This window comes from Glossina fuscipes, unplaced genomic scaffold, assembly GCF_014805625.2.
Source record: "Glossina fuscipes isolate IAEA_lab_2018 unplaced genomic scaffold, Yale_Gfus_2 28, whole genome shotgun sequence".
In the NCBI taxonomy this organism is placed as follows: Eukaryota; Metazoa; Arthropoda; class Insecta; order Diptera; family Glossinidae; genus Glossina; species Glossina fuscipes.
The window spans coordinates 1,002,087-1,014,946 of NW_023998423.1; the positions used below are offsets into that span (position 1 = coordinate 1,002,087).

The window sequence follows — 12,860 nt, forward strand, 5'->3', positions numbered from 1 at the left end:
AAGAGAATAACTTGTGATAACTATTCGTTAAATTGATGGTAAACAGGCGAGGCTCAAGCATAGCGCAAAATGTGTTGCCTTCCATTAAACCAATTTGAGCATTAACTGGTTGATGTCTTAAGAGATCCTTCTTCGGCAGTATGATATCTGCCAACAAGTCTTTGTGTGAATCCATTACATTTATGCAAACGGACAAAGCACCGTATCAGTACCAAAGGGTCTATACCACTCAACGAATAATATTGCTTTTGTGGAATCGGACCTGCTTGTTGAGGTATAACAATCATAGCATATTGGCATACGACGGCTACCGTAACAGGAAACCCGCATTCACAAAGATCCGTCGTGTTCTTGGAAATATGCCACTACGGCAATATTCAAACATGGTTTTCCTTTTTGCCTTCTCCTAACTCCGGCAATTGGTTGAATTTAGCTGTTAACGTATTGTATACGTAGGGGTTCAGTCATCATTTTACGATTACCGTCACCAAATTTACCTAACACACGAAAAGCGACTAAAGCTGCATTTTCAGGGTTGCGTAATGTCTTACAGAGAGCTTGCATAAAAGCAGCACGTACAGGTTGTATATGGTCATATAAAAAATCCGGTTGCAAATTATCAACACATAATTCCAACGTAAACCCTATAATATAAACAATTAATCATTAAATTTTAACATAAATACTGAAACAACCTTTTTTGTGAAATTTTTTCTCACCTGATTTTCTAAAGTATTCGAACCACTTAAAGACGAAAGCAAGTGACCCATAAGCATCGGTAAATAGGGTAAGAAAGACGACAAACGCACCGGCACTGTTAAACACAATTCGACAAGTAAATCGTTCATCTGCTGGCAATAGCAAGTATTCCTGATATTATAGCATGAGAACCTCTGCCAATTGAACAGGATAAAGCTCTCAGCAAAAGGAAGTAATTATAAAGCTCCTCAGCTGATAAAGCTAATTCCATCGATTGTTTAACAATGTTGTGGAAATAAACGAACGCTATCGAATACCAACGTGAAGCCTTAGATACAGAGTCGAACTTTCCACGTTATTACCCGTGCATTTTACCCAATAAATATTTCACAACGAGTACCGCAGCAAACAGAGGAGAAGTTCCGCGATTAGCTAAAAAAGGATTAGTCACTATTTGCGGGACGGATTCTTGTGTATGCTTTCAACCATCGTCGTAGCAAAAACGTTTAGAAAATTTTGTGAGTGCATCATAAGAAACTAAAATTGTAAGAAAAAATATAAATGAATTAGAATATCCAATAATTTGTTTGTATTATACCACAATTCAGAGAGGGATTTCATACCTTTTCCCAAAAACCCAAAAAAATTGTCATGTTTTTTTTTCCCCCATTTCATGCGTGGCATATTTTGAAAATAGGTCTACAACCACAATTATTTTACAAGTTCCTTTATCAGATAAAGATAAAGGATAAGACAAGCCTTTAACTACAACAATTCTTTCTCTTTTCAAATTGCATTCACATAATTCGTTCACTTCGTGGACTCATTTTTGTTGATGTACAAGTGTGTTCAGTTTTTTTATAATTTCGTCATTCACAACGGAGAACAACAAACTTACTATTCTCTCAGAAATATATTTAGTTCCCAGATTGACTGAACGGTTAACTTTTGTCTAATACAGACACTTGAAGTGCGTTAAGCGTCCCTCTGCAATTACTTTCATTTTATATTTATAGCATCAGCTGAATTGAGGAAAAAAATTTAAATTGTTTTTTTTTCCCTCCACCATATGTTCATCGCAGAGATGTTTTCAATACGTTGCAAATCTTCTACCACGGAAAAACACCTGTAGTATAAAAATTTAACTCTCAAAATTACCAAAAACCAATCGGCATGAGTCTGGAAACGAGCAAGATGCATATGTTTTTTAATAAAAGTGAACAAAAACTCAGAAAAATGCTCCCCAAAATTTTTACTTTGTTTTTATAGGAAAAACATGTAGCATAATTCTCTGTTTAAATAAAATTTGTGTATTGTGTACAAAAACCAGATAAAACGCAAATTTGAAAATTTAACAAATGTCAATTTATTCTATTTTACTTGGACAGTTTTAAAAGTTTAATTCTCATCAAAAGTTGTTCCTATTATTATCCTTGTTTGTAACGAATCATCGCAGTTGTTTTCACTATGTTGCAAATCTCTGCCTCAGCTGTTGTAAAAATCAAAAACACATACACATTTCAACGTTGTCTATAAAATAAAGGAAATATTTATAAAACATGTGAGAAAAACACATTTAAAAAAATTAAACAATCATTCGCAAATAAGTTACATAAAGATATTATTCTTCATCCTTTATACAATTCTCTACCAATTCTCGCAAATTTGGATTTTCCATAGCGGCAGTAATGCGTTCCTTATCGTTGATTTGCTTGTTAACTAATAAAGAAAAAAAAAAAGAATTCGCAGGAATTAAATCAATTCTATATTAACTTATTTGCCATAAATTCGTACTTTCGTCTTCAGTATTGTGCATGCCTTTCTTAATAAAAATATCTAACTTAATGTTATGCGGCAGACTTCTCTCTACCTTAACGCGTATGCACAAACCAATTAAAGTAGCTAACGAGCAATGAGGGACTGTAGGATTAAATTCTATACGTACCTGTGAAGAAGGCGAACGAGAAATAAAACTATTTTTATAACATTTAACAAATTTTGTGAACTTACTACTGATACATTCGATTTAGTGGGAGGCATTACGGAAATTCCATCCTCATAAATAACATTTAAGTCTTCTAAGGTGGCGGGTTTCTCAGGATCACGAATGGTTCTCAAAGCGTCTTAAATTTAAAAAAAGAAGAGTCTTTTTTTTTGAACAGGATATGTGTTGATCCAAAATTTTTTATTATTATTACCATATACCGTTTCTTGCAAGTCACTAGCGTTTTTGTAACCTAGTTCTTGCAACAAGGCGTCCTCACCAATGACAATACCCATTCGGTCGACTGATCTAGCCAAAGACTGCTCAGTTTTAAAAGCTAATAAAGCATCTGTTTGATTTGCACTACCACCGGAATCCGATTCGGATAATTTACGCTTTATATATGAGAACATTGTGCGATTTAAATTATTTCGAGCTTTTTGTTTTGCTTTTCTTTATTCTCGTATAATTTCAGAAAAAAAGAAGCTTTATTAATAAGAAAACGATTTTTGTAGCCCACTTTATTTTGCCTTAAAGATCAGGAGTGATTTTTTAATGACTATAAATTTAAAGACATAATATTTTCCAGTTCTTAGGTTTTTTTTGTTTGGTTTTTATTAGCTTTTATTAGAAAAAAAAACGAAATTTCACTTACACTAAAACAGCTGTTGTTTGTTTTTACTTTAGTGGTCGACGAAGGGGTAAAGGTTCCTTAATATAATAAAGGATCCATTAGACAAAAACGTTACAATTCGTTTAGAAAAAATACCACCAATGCGCTAACGTGTCAATTCGCTTAATAAATAAATCATTTAAGGTGTTGTTATTAAAAAATCTTAAGTTACGTTGAAATAATTAAAATATTTACGCGCTACGACAAGTTAAGCAAAAGCTTATCAATTCACTTGGTAAAAAAGCCATTTAACGTATTATTATTAAACGTGTCTAAACTTACTTGTACGATAAAATATATGCTCTAGAAATTATTTCTATATGGATGAAAGAGCCAAGAATGCGTTATGTACTATATTTTGCGTGATTGAAGACCATCTAATGAGAGAATATTACAAAATGATGTAAATCCATTCGCAAATCGCTAAATCGTTACGTGTATGCCTAGTAATTGTTTTAGTACAAAACGATAAAAATATAGTATGAAAACTTCAATACAGATTACTTGTTACAAATGCAAATCCAATATTCATCTTTTTAGATGATGATAATCTGAGGTAAGTGGTTGTTCTACATTTGTTGTAGAGCAAAAATTAAGAGCCTTCATAGCGCTTTATACAAATATAGGAAATAATGGGTTTGGCTTAGCTACAGCAGCGTACTTTGCTATCATTAACATCGTAACTATATTTGTCCAACATTTTGTCGGCTCCTACAGTTGGAGTTATCTTTCTTAGATTTTCAAAATTACATTCGAAAAAATATAAAATTTTTTATTTATTCTGAGTAAATACAAAAATACTGCTCTCATGGAGTTTTCGATGCCAATACTCATAGCCAAACCTTTCTGTGCTTGACGTTTACCTTATGTTTCAAATTTGCTTCCAAAAACAGGGCTGTCGCTTCCTTTATATATACTTACCTCCCAGCATGAAAATTTCATAAATCTCCTAAAAGCTGTTTCATCGCTTAAAAAGTGAAAAACGAAATAAACGACAACACTGCTTGCCTTATCAGCTTATGAAGTGAGTGGTGTGTGGTGTTAGCTGCGTGAATTTATACTTCTTCTTATGTTTGTAGCCTTATATAGAAGTTTTTTTTTTAGTCAAGTTTCGAACATTTGCATTTTTTTGTTTTGGTTTTTTTTTTTTTTTGGTTGAAAGCAATATCAGTAAACGGCATTTTCGTTATAAATCACAACACAATAAATTAATACAAATCAACTAAAGCCAAATAGCGGTGAGGAGAATTACACACGTATATTAAAAATAGAAGTAATAAAAATAAGAAAAACAAATGAAGAGTAAGAAAACACTTGTTGCGTAGTGAATGTTAAAAATAACAGAAAAAAGGGTTTATTTTTCACTCATTTCTATGAAAACAGCTAGCAACCTCTCTAATACGACATTGCAAATATTAAGAGAGCCACTCAAAGAAATTGGAAAAAAATATTTAACAACAAATTAATGATTAGTTGTTGTAATATTCTAAATTTAATTAACCTGAATTTTGGTTTGGTGATTCAAGTGCTGCGGTTGCTATTTCCTATGGTTACAAAGTAAAAAAGTAAATAAATAAATAAAAGCATCTTAATCATTAAATACTTTGCGCTTAAAAAAAAAATACTGAACAATTTTTTACTTGTTTATATCCAAGAAAGAGTAGGCTCCGTTTAGTTATTGTAGTTTATTGAAATTTCTATCAATGAAATGTCGTTTGAATTTAAAAAATTTTCAGTTTGAAATTGAAAAAGGAAGCTTTCGCAGGCATTTTTAAACAGAACATTTGTTTTTGTTTTTCGTACGAATTGTTTCGTTTCTTGTTGCGCTCTTGTCTAACAAACAAAGAAGCCGCGCCGCGTCGGTGATGCAAGCATAGCAAAAATTTTGAAAAAAAATTTTTATTTTTTGACAAGAACTACTCCAAGCCAAAAAAATAATACAAAAGAGAAGAACGTTTCGCAGTCCTTCAAGTAGGAAAGAAAAAAAACGGTAACTTCCCACAAATTTGCTCATGACGTCTCTTAAGAGTTTTATTTTCATCATATGCTTGAAAATACGACTTTGTTTAAGGCGGCATAGTCAAACTCTTTTAACTACGTTTACCGTTAATTTTGTGGTAACCCTCTCCCTTTCTTTTTTTCCATACTTTTTTCCAAACTGCAACATTCGCGTCTTTCAATTTTGATCCATAAAACAGTGAAGAAAAAAGGTAAGCTAAAATTTATTAAATTGATAAAGTTTTCATATAAATCAAGATTTAGTTATGGAAAACTTTTTTCAAACCCTCAAAATGTGACATTGTCAAAAGCGAAACATAACCTAAAAAAAAGAATTTTCCGAATACGGGCAAAATTTCTGGAAAATTCTTGGCTTTTTGTATATATCAAAGGAAAAGATTTTTATAATAGGAGATCTGTTTTTAAATGCAAACGTTTCTCTCGTTGGCACGAGATACGATTTCGACTAATAAATTAGAAAAAAGTCCTGCCGGTATTTTTGGTGCCAATGAGCTAAAAAGAAAATTTCCGCTGCTTTGCATAAACATTCATCTTAGCCTATGTAAGTATTCCTTAAAGTAATACGTTCAAGGGTATATTTCCCTTTTTGTAAACAATTTTTTGCGAAGGCGTGCACATTCCCAGCATGCACATAAACAGTATACTTTTGATTCCCTACATGAGGTTTGTATGGGTCGCAATTGTATGAAGATTAAAGAGAACTTTCTGCGGGTTTGAATCTTCATTATACTGGTTAGTCTAAACGTAAGCAAGATTTTAATTGCTTAAAGAAAGTGACTTGATTCGGTTTATATTGACATTTATGAAATAAATAAAAAATGCAAGTTAATGCGAAAAAGCGGTTTTCCCTGATTGCTTCGGAATAGGATTTCTTAGAGTTTCTTAAATATTTCTACGATTCATGTTATCCCAGATGCTTTGAAAAAGCATTAAAAACTTGCCTTTTGCTTCTCCTTTTCATGACTTTAATTATATTACCAGCTTTTTTTAGGAATTATAAATACACTCAGCGATATAAGAGATAGAGATACACAGTGTATAAAAAAAATGGTCGCTTCAATAGCACAACAAAACTGTGTTTTGTCTTCAACAATGAACGGCACAACAACGGCTATTAACGGACTGGCAAACAATAATACCACTTTACCGGTGGGTAGATATATATTGGTGGGCGTGGATGTTGATACCACAGGACGTCGTTTAATAGATGAAGTAAGCAAATTGAAGATTATATTAACAAAAAAAGAAAATAAATTTTATTCATATATTTTTGGCAAATTAATCTTTTTAAAGATTGTTCAATTAGCTGCTTACACGCCAAAGGACCATTTTGAACAATACATAATGCCGTATATGAATTTAAATCCAGCTGCACGTCAGCGTCATCAAGTGCGCGTGATCTCAATCGGATTTTATCGTATGCTCAAATCAACGCAGACCTACAAGGTAATGCATTTTCCCTTAAATAGACGGATGATTATTATTGAAAATTGATAAGCATTAAGCTTTTGACGTTTGCGGAAAAACTAGTGATTTTTGTCCTTTTATAGATAATCAAATCAAAATCTGAAATCGCTGCTCTTAAAGATTTTCTCGATTGGCTCGAAACTCTTAAATCTAGAGATGTTAACTCGCAGGGTATTATATTATTATATCATGAAGATCGAAAATTCATTCCATATATGATTTTGGAATCGCTTAAAAAATATAACCTGCTGGACAGGTTCCTGCACACTGTCAAATCTTTTGCCAATGGTCTAAATTTGGCTAAAGCTAGTGCCAACGATTCACCGCAGCATTATACGTTGCGTAAATTATCGAAAATTTTGAAAACAGGCAGCAGCGGCAACAACAAAAACAATGAAATGAATGACAATAATGCGAATATAGAAAATTCCAATAACGCAAGTGATATAAACCAACATCAAAAGAACAAGTCAAACGGTAATAATAACAACAACAATAATAACAATGATCGAGAATTATTTGAAGGTAATGCCAGTGTACGCGCCAAGCTGGCCTATGAGGTCGCTTTACATTTGAGCAATCAGGATGGCAAAGAATCACTAGATTCTTCAATTGCTGTCGATAAAATGCTCAACGCTTTGCACACTTATGCTAAGCCAATTGAATGTGATTTAAATGAATTGCAAACGCAAAACGAAAATCTGGAACGCCAAAATTCATTCCGTCCGGTATTTTTGAATTATTTCAAAACTACCATATATCACCGTGTACGTGCTGTTAAATTTCGTATCATTTTGGCTGAGCATGGTTACGATTTGACCACCTTAAATTCTATATGGTCCGATAAAAAGCGTGACGGTCTCGTCGAAGTTTTGCAGGCGATCGATGAATTGAAAGTCAATGATAAAACTGAATTGGCCGATCTATTTGATAGTTATTTTGATCCAAATAAAACTACCATTAAGCCGATTGTTAAAAATAATAATCGTCGCCGTAATAGACGTGGGGGTAAGTAAATCTTAATATCAACTATAAAAAAGGGAGCTAAAGTTAACGAAAGTAAGATCAAAGATATGAAATTTTTAGTTCGCAATAACGTACGCAACGGAGGCAATACTCCACGTAATGGTACCCTTGGTTCGACCACCGAGCAAGGTGCTGGCGGTGACAAACCGGCCGCAAACACTTCCGCAAATGTGCCAGACTCTACTACAAAATCGCCAAAACCTCATCGCGGTAAACGCAATTCACGTTTGCGCAACAACTTGAAGACACCAATGGCCTCGGAGGCGCCCATTACTAATCAAGCGACTACTCACAATAACCCAGTCGCAATATCCGCCTCCATTTAGAGAGCAACGAAATTTAGAGCAACACGTAAAAGAGAAAGACGAGAACTACCATTAGCCTATTATATAATAACATATCATTCGGATTATTTGAACAAACCCTTAATTGCTGCAACAAACAAACAAACATTCAATAACAGAAACAACGATGAAAACAAAGAAAATGTAATTCATATTTTTTCGCTCATTTTATATATTCTTCATTTAAAATTTTTCTATCATGTTAGTTGTAGTTTTGGTAGTTTTTTTTCTTTTCTTGTTTCTTATCTTCACAACATGCTTTTTAAAAATTTTTTGCACATTATCTTATTTTTTATTACTATTCGCGCTTTGAATTTATTACTTATGTGCTGGCTTCGTTTTAATTCTAATGAGAGCTTCAAGTGGAATTTTCTGGAAAAATGGAAGGAAAACTAATGAAATGTAAAAAAAAGCTAATATTTTTTATAATATAACAAAACTGGATAATTATTTTGTGTAACTTTCAAAAATTGTTGAAAAAAAGAATTTCTAACGAAAGAGTAAAAAAAAGTTTTCCCATCATTTACCGTAAAATTGATTTTCTATACATACAAAAGAAAATTGCAATTTCAAATTAATTCGCTGTTAGCTAAGTTTCATATATACTCTTTGGATTTGCATAAAATACAGAAAATACATGAAACAAATTTTTTTTCTTGCTTTCTCATTTTGGAACTTGCTACATGTGTACATACACGTTTCACACATTTGTAGAAATATACATTTTTGATTCGACTCTGTCCGTCCGTTTTCATTAGTTTTTCTGCAGTTTTTTTTATTGAAAACTCTGTTGAAGACGATAATAATAACCATATAAATGAGTAATAACGCCTGATAAAAGTATTCTTCATGGATCGTCCAAAACAAATGTTGTAGTGTACCACGGCCCGCCCGCATAATCGTTCTCTAAAATAAGGTGGGGTGGGATCCGCACCATTTTTAATAGCGTTCGTCCTTCGAACACCAAATTTCATTCAAACTATTTCAGAAGTTATAAACTGCTGGTCGAACACAAGAAGACGGCAGACGGACAAACGCACTTTCAGACAGTCGGCCCTTATAAGTCTTTCGTGTATCATCCGCGCAAACTTTCACCACATAGTTCGGGGTATAGGAATACTTCAAAAATATGAGGGAATATTGTTGATCACCTTCCTGATACGTACAAAATTCCTATATTCGCCTAAAGGACCAGCTGCGAATATGAAATACCCAGAAGTTTGACATGTTTAATCGTATTTTCGTTAATGTAAGACCCTACGTTCGTCTCACGTAATCAATCGGGATACGAGAAATCACGTTCCACTGGAAATCAGCGTAATCCGACCCATATCAAAATTTGGTACAAGAAGGTGAGCCATCTTCAATATTGTACACCGGAAGTTTTTGTTCATCTATAGCACATTGTAGACCGAACTTCTAAAGAAGGCCAACTACCGTTACAAAGCAATCAACTTTCTTTTGTTTGTCTTAATTCTATTATTGGAATTGTTGCATATTTTATTATTATTACTCCTTCCCATCTGGTTCCTTGAACTTAAGGAAAAAGATCTTACGAAAGTATTTCGATAGTACTTCGACGCTTTCGAAAAAATACAGCGCTCCAATTTATCCTGAAACATGTAACAACAAGCTTTTATGGGAAGTGTCTCCCGATGAATAAAATAAGAAAGTAAGACTTTCCATAAAAACGGTATTTAAAAGGGGCGAGAGACCATCTCATCTGGAAAAGCTTAGTATAAAAGGAATTATATTCACCGTTAAGCATCACTCAGTAATAGGTGAACACTGAGATCGTTTTCGACAATGAAAATATATTCCCCAAAAGTATTTTGTAAAATATTGTACCTATTACTTCCTGAATACCCCCCACCCGCCCCTCCCCACTCGGAACTTTAACGTATAGATTCCATATATAGACCTTGAATTTGCGGATAATTCACGATAAGATGATGAGTGGAATAATAATCCTAGATTAATTTTAAGGCTTTTACAGCTTTTCTATTGTTGGATTGGCACTTGTTCGTAAAATCAAGGCGAATAAAATTAATTTTTGTTTTCTAAAATTTTTTCATATCGAAATTCCTACCATATATACATATCCCTAATCCCATTACTCTACATTTTTTGGATTTTTTCAGCTTCAAAAACCTTCGGGAGGGAGAAATTCTGAGCCTCGAAAATGTGTAAAAAAATTATTTTCAACAATCGATTAATCGGAGTTCAGAATTTGAGTTCTTTAATTTTTGAAGATTGGTATGCAAAAAACTATATCAAAACTTACGTTTAAAATCGAAAATTTTATTTAAATTCAAATCCGAGCTATGAGATATGAACTATATATGGTATGATAACAGAATGAATGAAAAAAAAAACCAATCAAACCAGCAAATTCAAATCAATGAAATACGTGTGCAAGGCAAAGCCCTAAAACATCAAATAGAAACAAATGATAATACCATCATAACCCCTTATTCCTCTACTTAACTACCGTGAAGAAATTCAAGAAATTTTCGTGCGCATGCTACTTAACCACAGAAGGCAAACAAAATTTTTGTTTAGAAACAAAATCAAGAAGAAATGAAGAAAACAACCTCGAATAATGATCAAGTAAAACAAACAAACTTTAAAGAAAAAAAAGGAAATGGATTTTTGCTAAAAAAAAAAAAAAAAATGAAAATGAAAATAGCAGAAACAACAACACTTTTAGATTAAAAAACCCCGAAGAAAACGAGTGAATATTTAAAGGAAAAAGAAAATCAAACAGAAGAAATTCTTCTGCTTTCTATAGCAAGAGAAGAAGTTTTTTTGGTTGATCAACTTGAAAAATCCTCAATTACTTTAATATTAAAATAAATTAGCTTTAGAAACGAAAAACAAAAAAACAAAACTACTTCATAACGCAAAAACAGTGAAAAATCTACTTGGAAAATGTTAATATTCGATTACAAGAAGCAACGTTTTTTTTGCTACTTTATCCCAAGATTTTCACTGATTTTTAGCAAAAAAAATTACAAAAACAAAAAAAATCGTTTTAAAACTTTCACTTTTTTTTGCTCATCACTTCTCTATAAACAAGCTCCTCGCTCTTGTCGACATTTGCAATTATATTACTCTCCTTAAAAAAAAAATATGTAGCTACACCGCCACTGCCATCATTACACATCAATCAATAACAATTGCAAAGCTCTACTATACTCATCTACAATTTCAAAAAAACAATTCCTGTTTAAATACGTTGTTCATGTGTTTTAAAAAACTATATAAAATGATTTAAGCTTCGCATCCCCATATCCCAATCGGTGGATGTAGTATTAGATTAACATTAGCAAAAACCATTTTGATCGAATTTTTTTTTTTTTTTCTAAAATGTAAACGAATAATGCATTGTGAGCAGTTATTGGCAATTTCTTGTTTGTTGAAATTATATTCGATTCGATCGTATTTTTATATATTCTTCAGTAAAATTTTTAACCATATTTTACGTCTCTCCCTCTCTTGAACTTGTAATTTTGATCATTTCGATTCGTTTGGCATATTAATTTTAGTATTTAATTTAAAAACCCAAACCCTAAATCTGAAGAATTAATTTTATAAATGTTTAGTTAAAAAAAACAAAATTTAATGATAAATTTTTAATTTGTATATCTAAAAACAAATATTGGCAATAAAAAATTTATTATTTTTTCTTGTAATACATTCTTGTTGTTGCAATTTTGGCTATCATAAAACAGAGATGCGAATAAGACTGGGCGGATGTCGGTCGTGCACTATATATTCCCGGCATTCATTTAGTATAAGAATTCACTACACCATGCTCTCAAATGATCCAAGTTCTTTTGCTTTTTATTAATTTCGTGCAAATTAAATAGGATGACAGCGGCAAAAAAATTGCCGCAAAATCGAAGCGTCGCAATTTATTGAGAGCAAGTCTGTGCTCTCTCCATTCTCCACATAAGACGTGTATGGTTTATAATCCTTGCAGGCAAGGCGAATAAATTTGTAGCTTATAATTACATAATTCTTAAAACTGTGTTTGCAGTTTGGTTACCTTAGATTATCATCTTAGGGATGGCTAATGAGATGGTAATAGCACTTTTCAGTAAAAGTGCGAAAAATATAGCGTAATGTAAATGTTGATGAAAGGATCTGCTTTGAAGGGGTGACAAACAAGACGTCGTAGTATTATTTAAATCGTATGCACTTTGTTTATTATAAAAAAGGGACAGCGAGTATGATGATCGTTGTATAATTCTTGCATCTGCTTTAAAGTACTTTTTATTGTTGCAAGGTATTTCGTCACTGGGAATCTATTAACAATCAAGTGCAATGACATCATATTTATAGCTCATTAAAGCAATGTGGCACTGGTACAATCTGCTTTTAGGTTCAGGACTTTAACGTACAAATTCTTTTTCTTCCGCCGCAAGCTGCTCAATTTGCTACGTTAAGTCTCGTCTCTTGTGAGAAGTATGCGAGCAACTGTAGTTATTGGCAAGTCCAACCTTTAAAACCTAAAACGATTGATCTGGCGCATACTAAGATGTTCGAATCTTGCATATCATGGCAAATGTTAATTAAGGAAAGTTAAGGAAAGTTTATTAAGGAAAACTATTAGGCTTTCAAGAGCTGAAAGATTAAGTACGCA

At 32.6% G+C, this 12,860-nt stretch overlaps 2 protein-coding genes across 14 annotated transcripts; one reads left to right on the forward strand and one right to left on the reverse strand.

The window, feature by feature from the left end:
- Positions 1-2,138: 2,138 nt before the first annotated feature.
- Positions 2,139-4,189, reverse strand: LOC119636246 (MIP18 family protein galla-1). Its single transcript, XM_038031535.1, has 5 exons — positions 2,898-4,189; positions 2,710-2,822; positions 2,494-2,644; positions 2,312-2,418; positions 2,139-2,229 (listed from the first exon to the last, which is right to left on the reverse strand). Exons 1-4 carry the CDS (start codon positions 3,094-3,096, stop codon positions 2,321-2,323), a joined length of 561 nt encoding a protein of 186 aa, XP_037887463.1. The 5' UTR covers positions 3,097-4,189; the 3' UTR covers positions 2,139-2,229; positions 2,312-2,320.
- A 104-nt stretch (positions 4,190-4,293) lies between these two features.
- LOC119636245 (maternal protein exuperantia) lies at positions 4,294-10,828 on the forward strand. Of its 13 annotated transcripts, none has more exons than XM_038031526.1 (8): positions 4,294-4,612; positions 5,093-5,346; positions 5,555-5,566; positions 6,367-6,587; positions 6,669-6,821; positions 6,926-7,850; positions 7,914-8,356; positions 10,354-10,827. In XM_038031526.1, exons 4-7 carry the CDS (start codon positions 6,423-6,425, stop codon positions 8,192-8,194), a joined length of 1,524 nt encoding a protein of 507 aa, XP_037887454.1. In that variant the 5' UTR covers positions 4,294-4,612; positions 5,093-5,346; positions 5,555-5,566; positions 6,367-6,422; the 3' UTR covers positions 8,195-8,356; positions 10,354-10,827. The 13 variants fall into 13 exon arrangements, with proteins under 13 accessions (XP_037887454.1, XP_037887453.1, XP_037887460.1 ...); XM_038031525.1 differs by having other exon boundaries at positions 4,294-4,594; XM_038031524.1 differs by having other exon boundaries at positions 4,605-4,921; positions 5,012-5,346; positions 6,357-6,587.
- Positions 10,829-12,860: the final 2,032 nt, after the last annotated feature.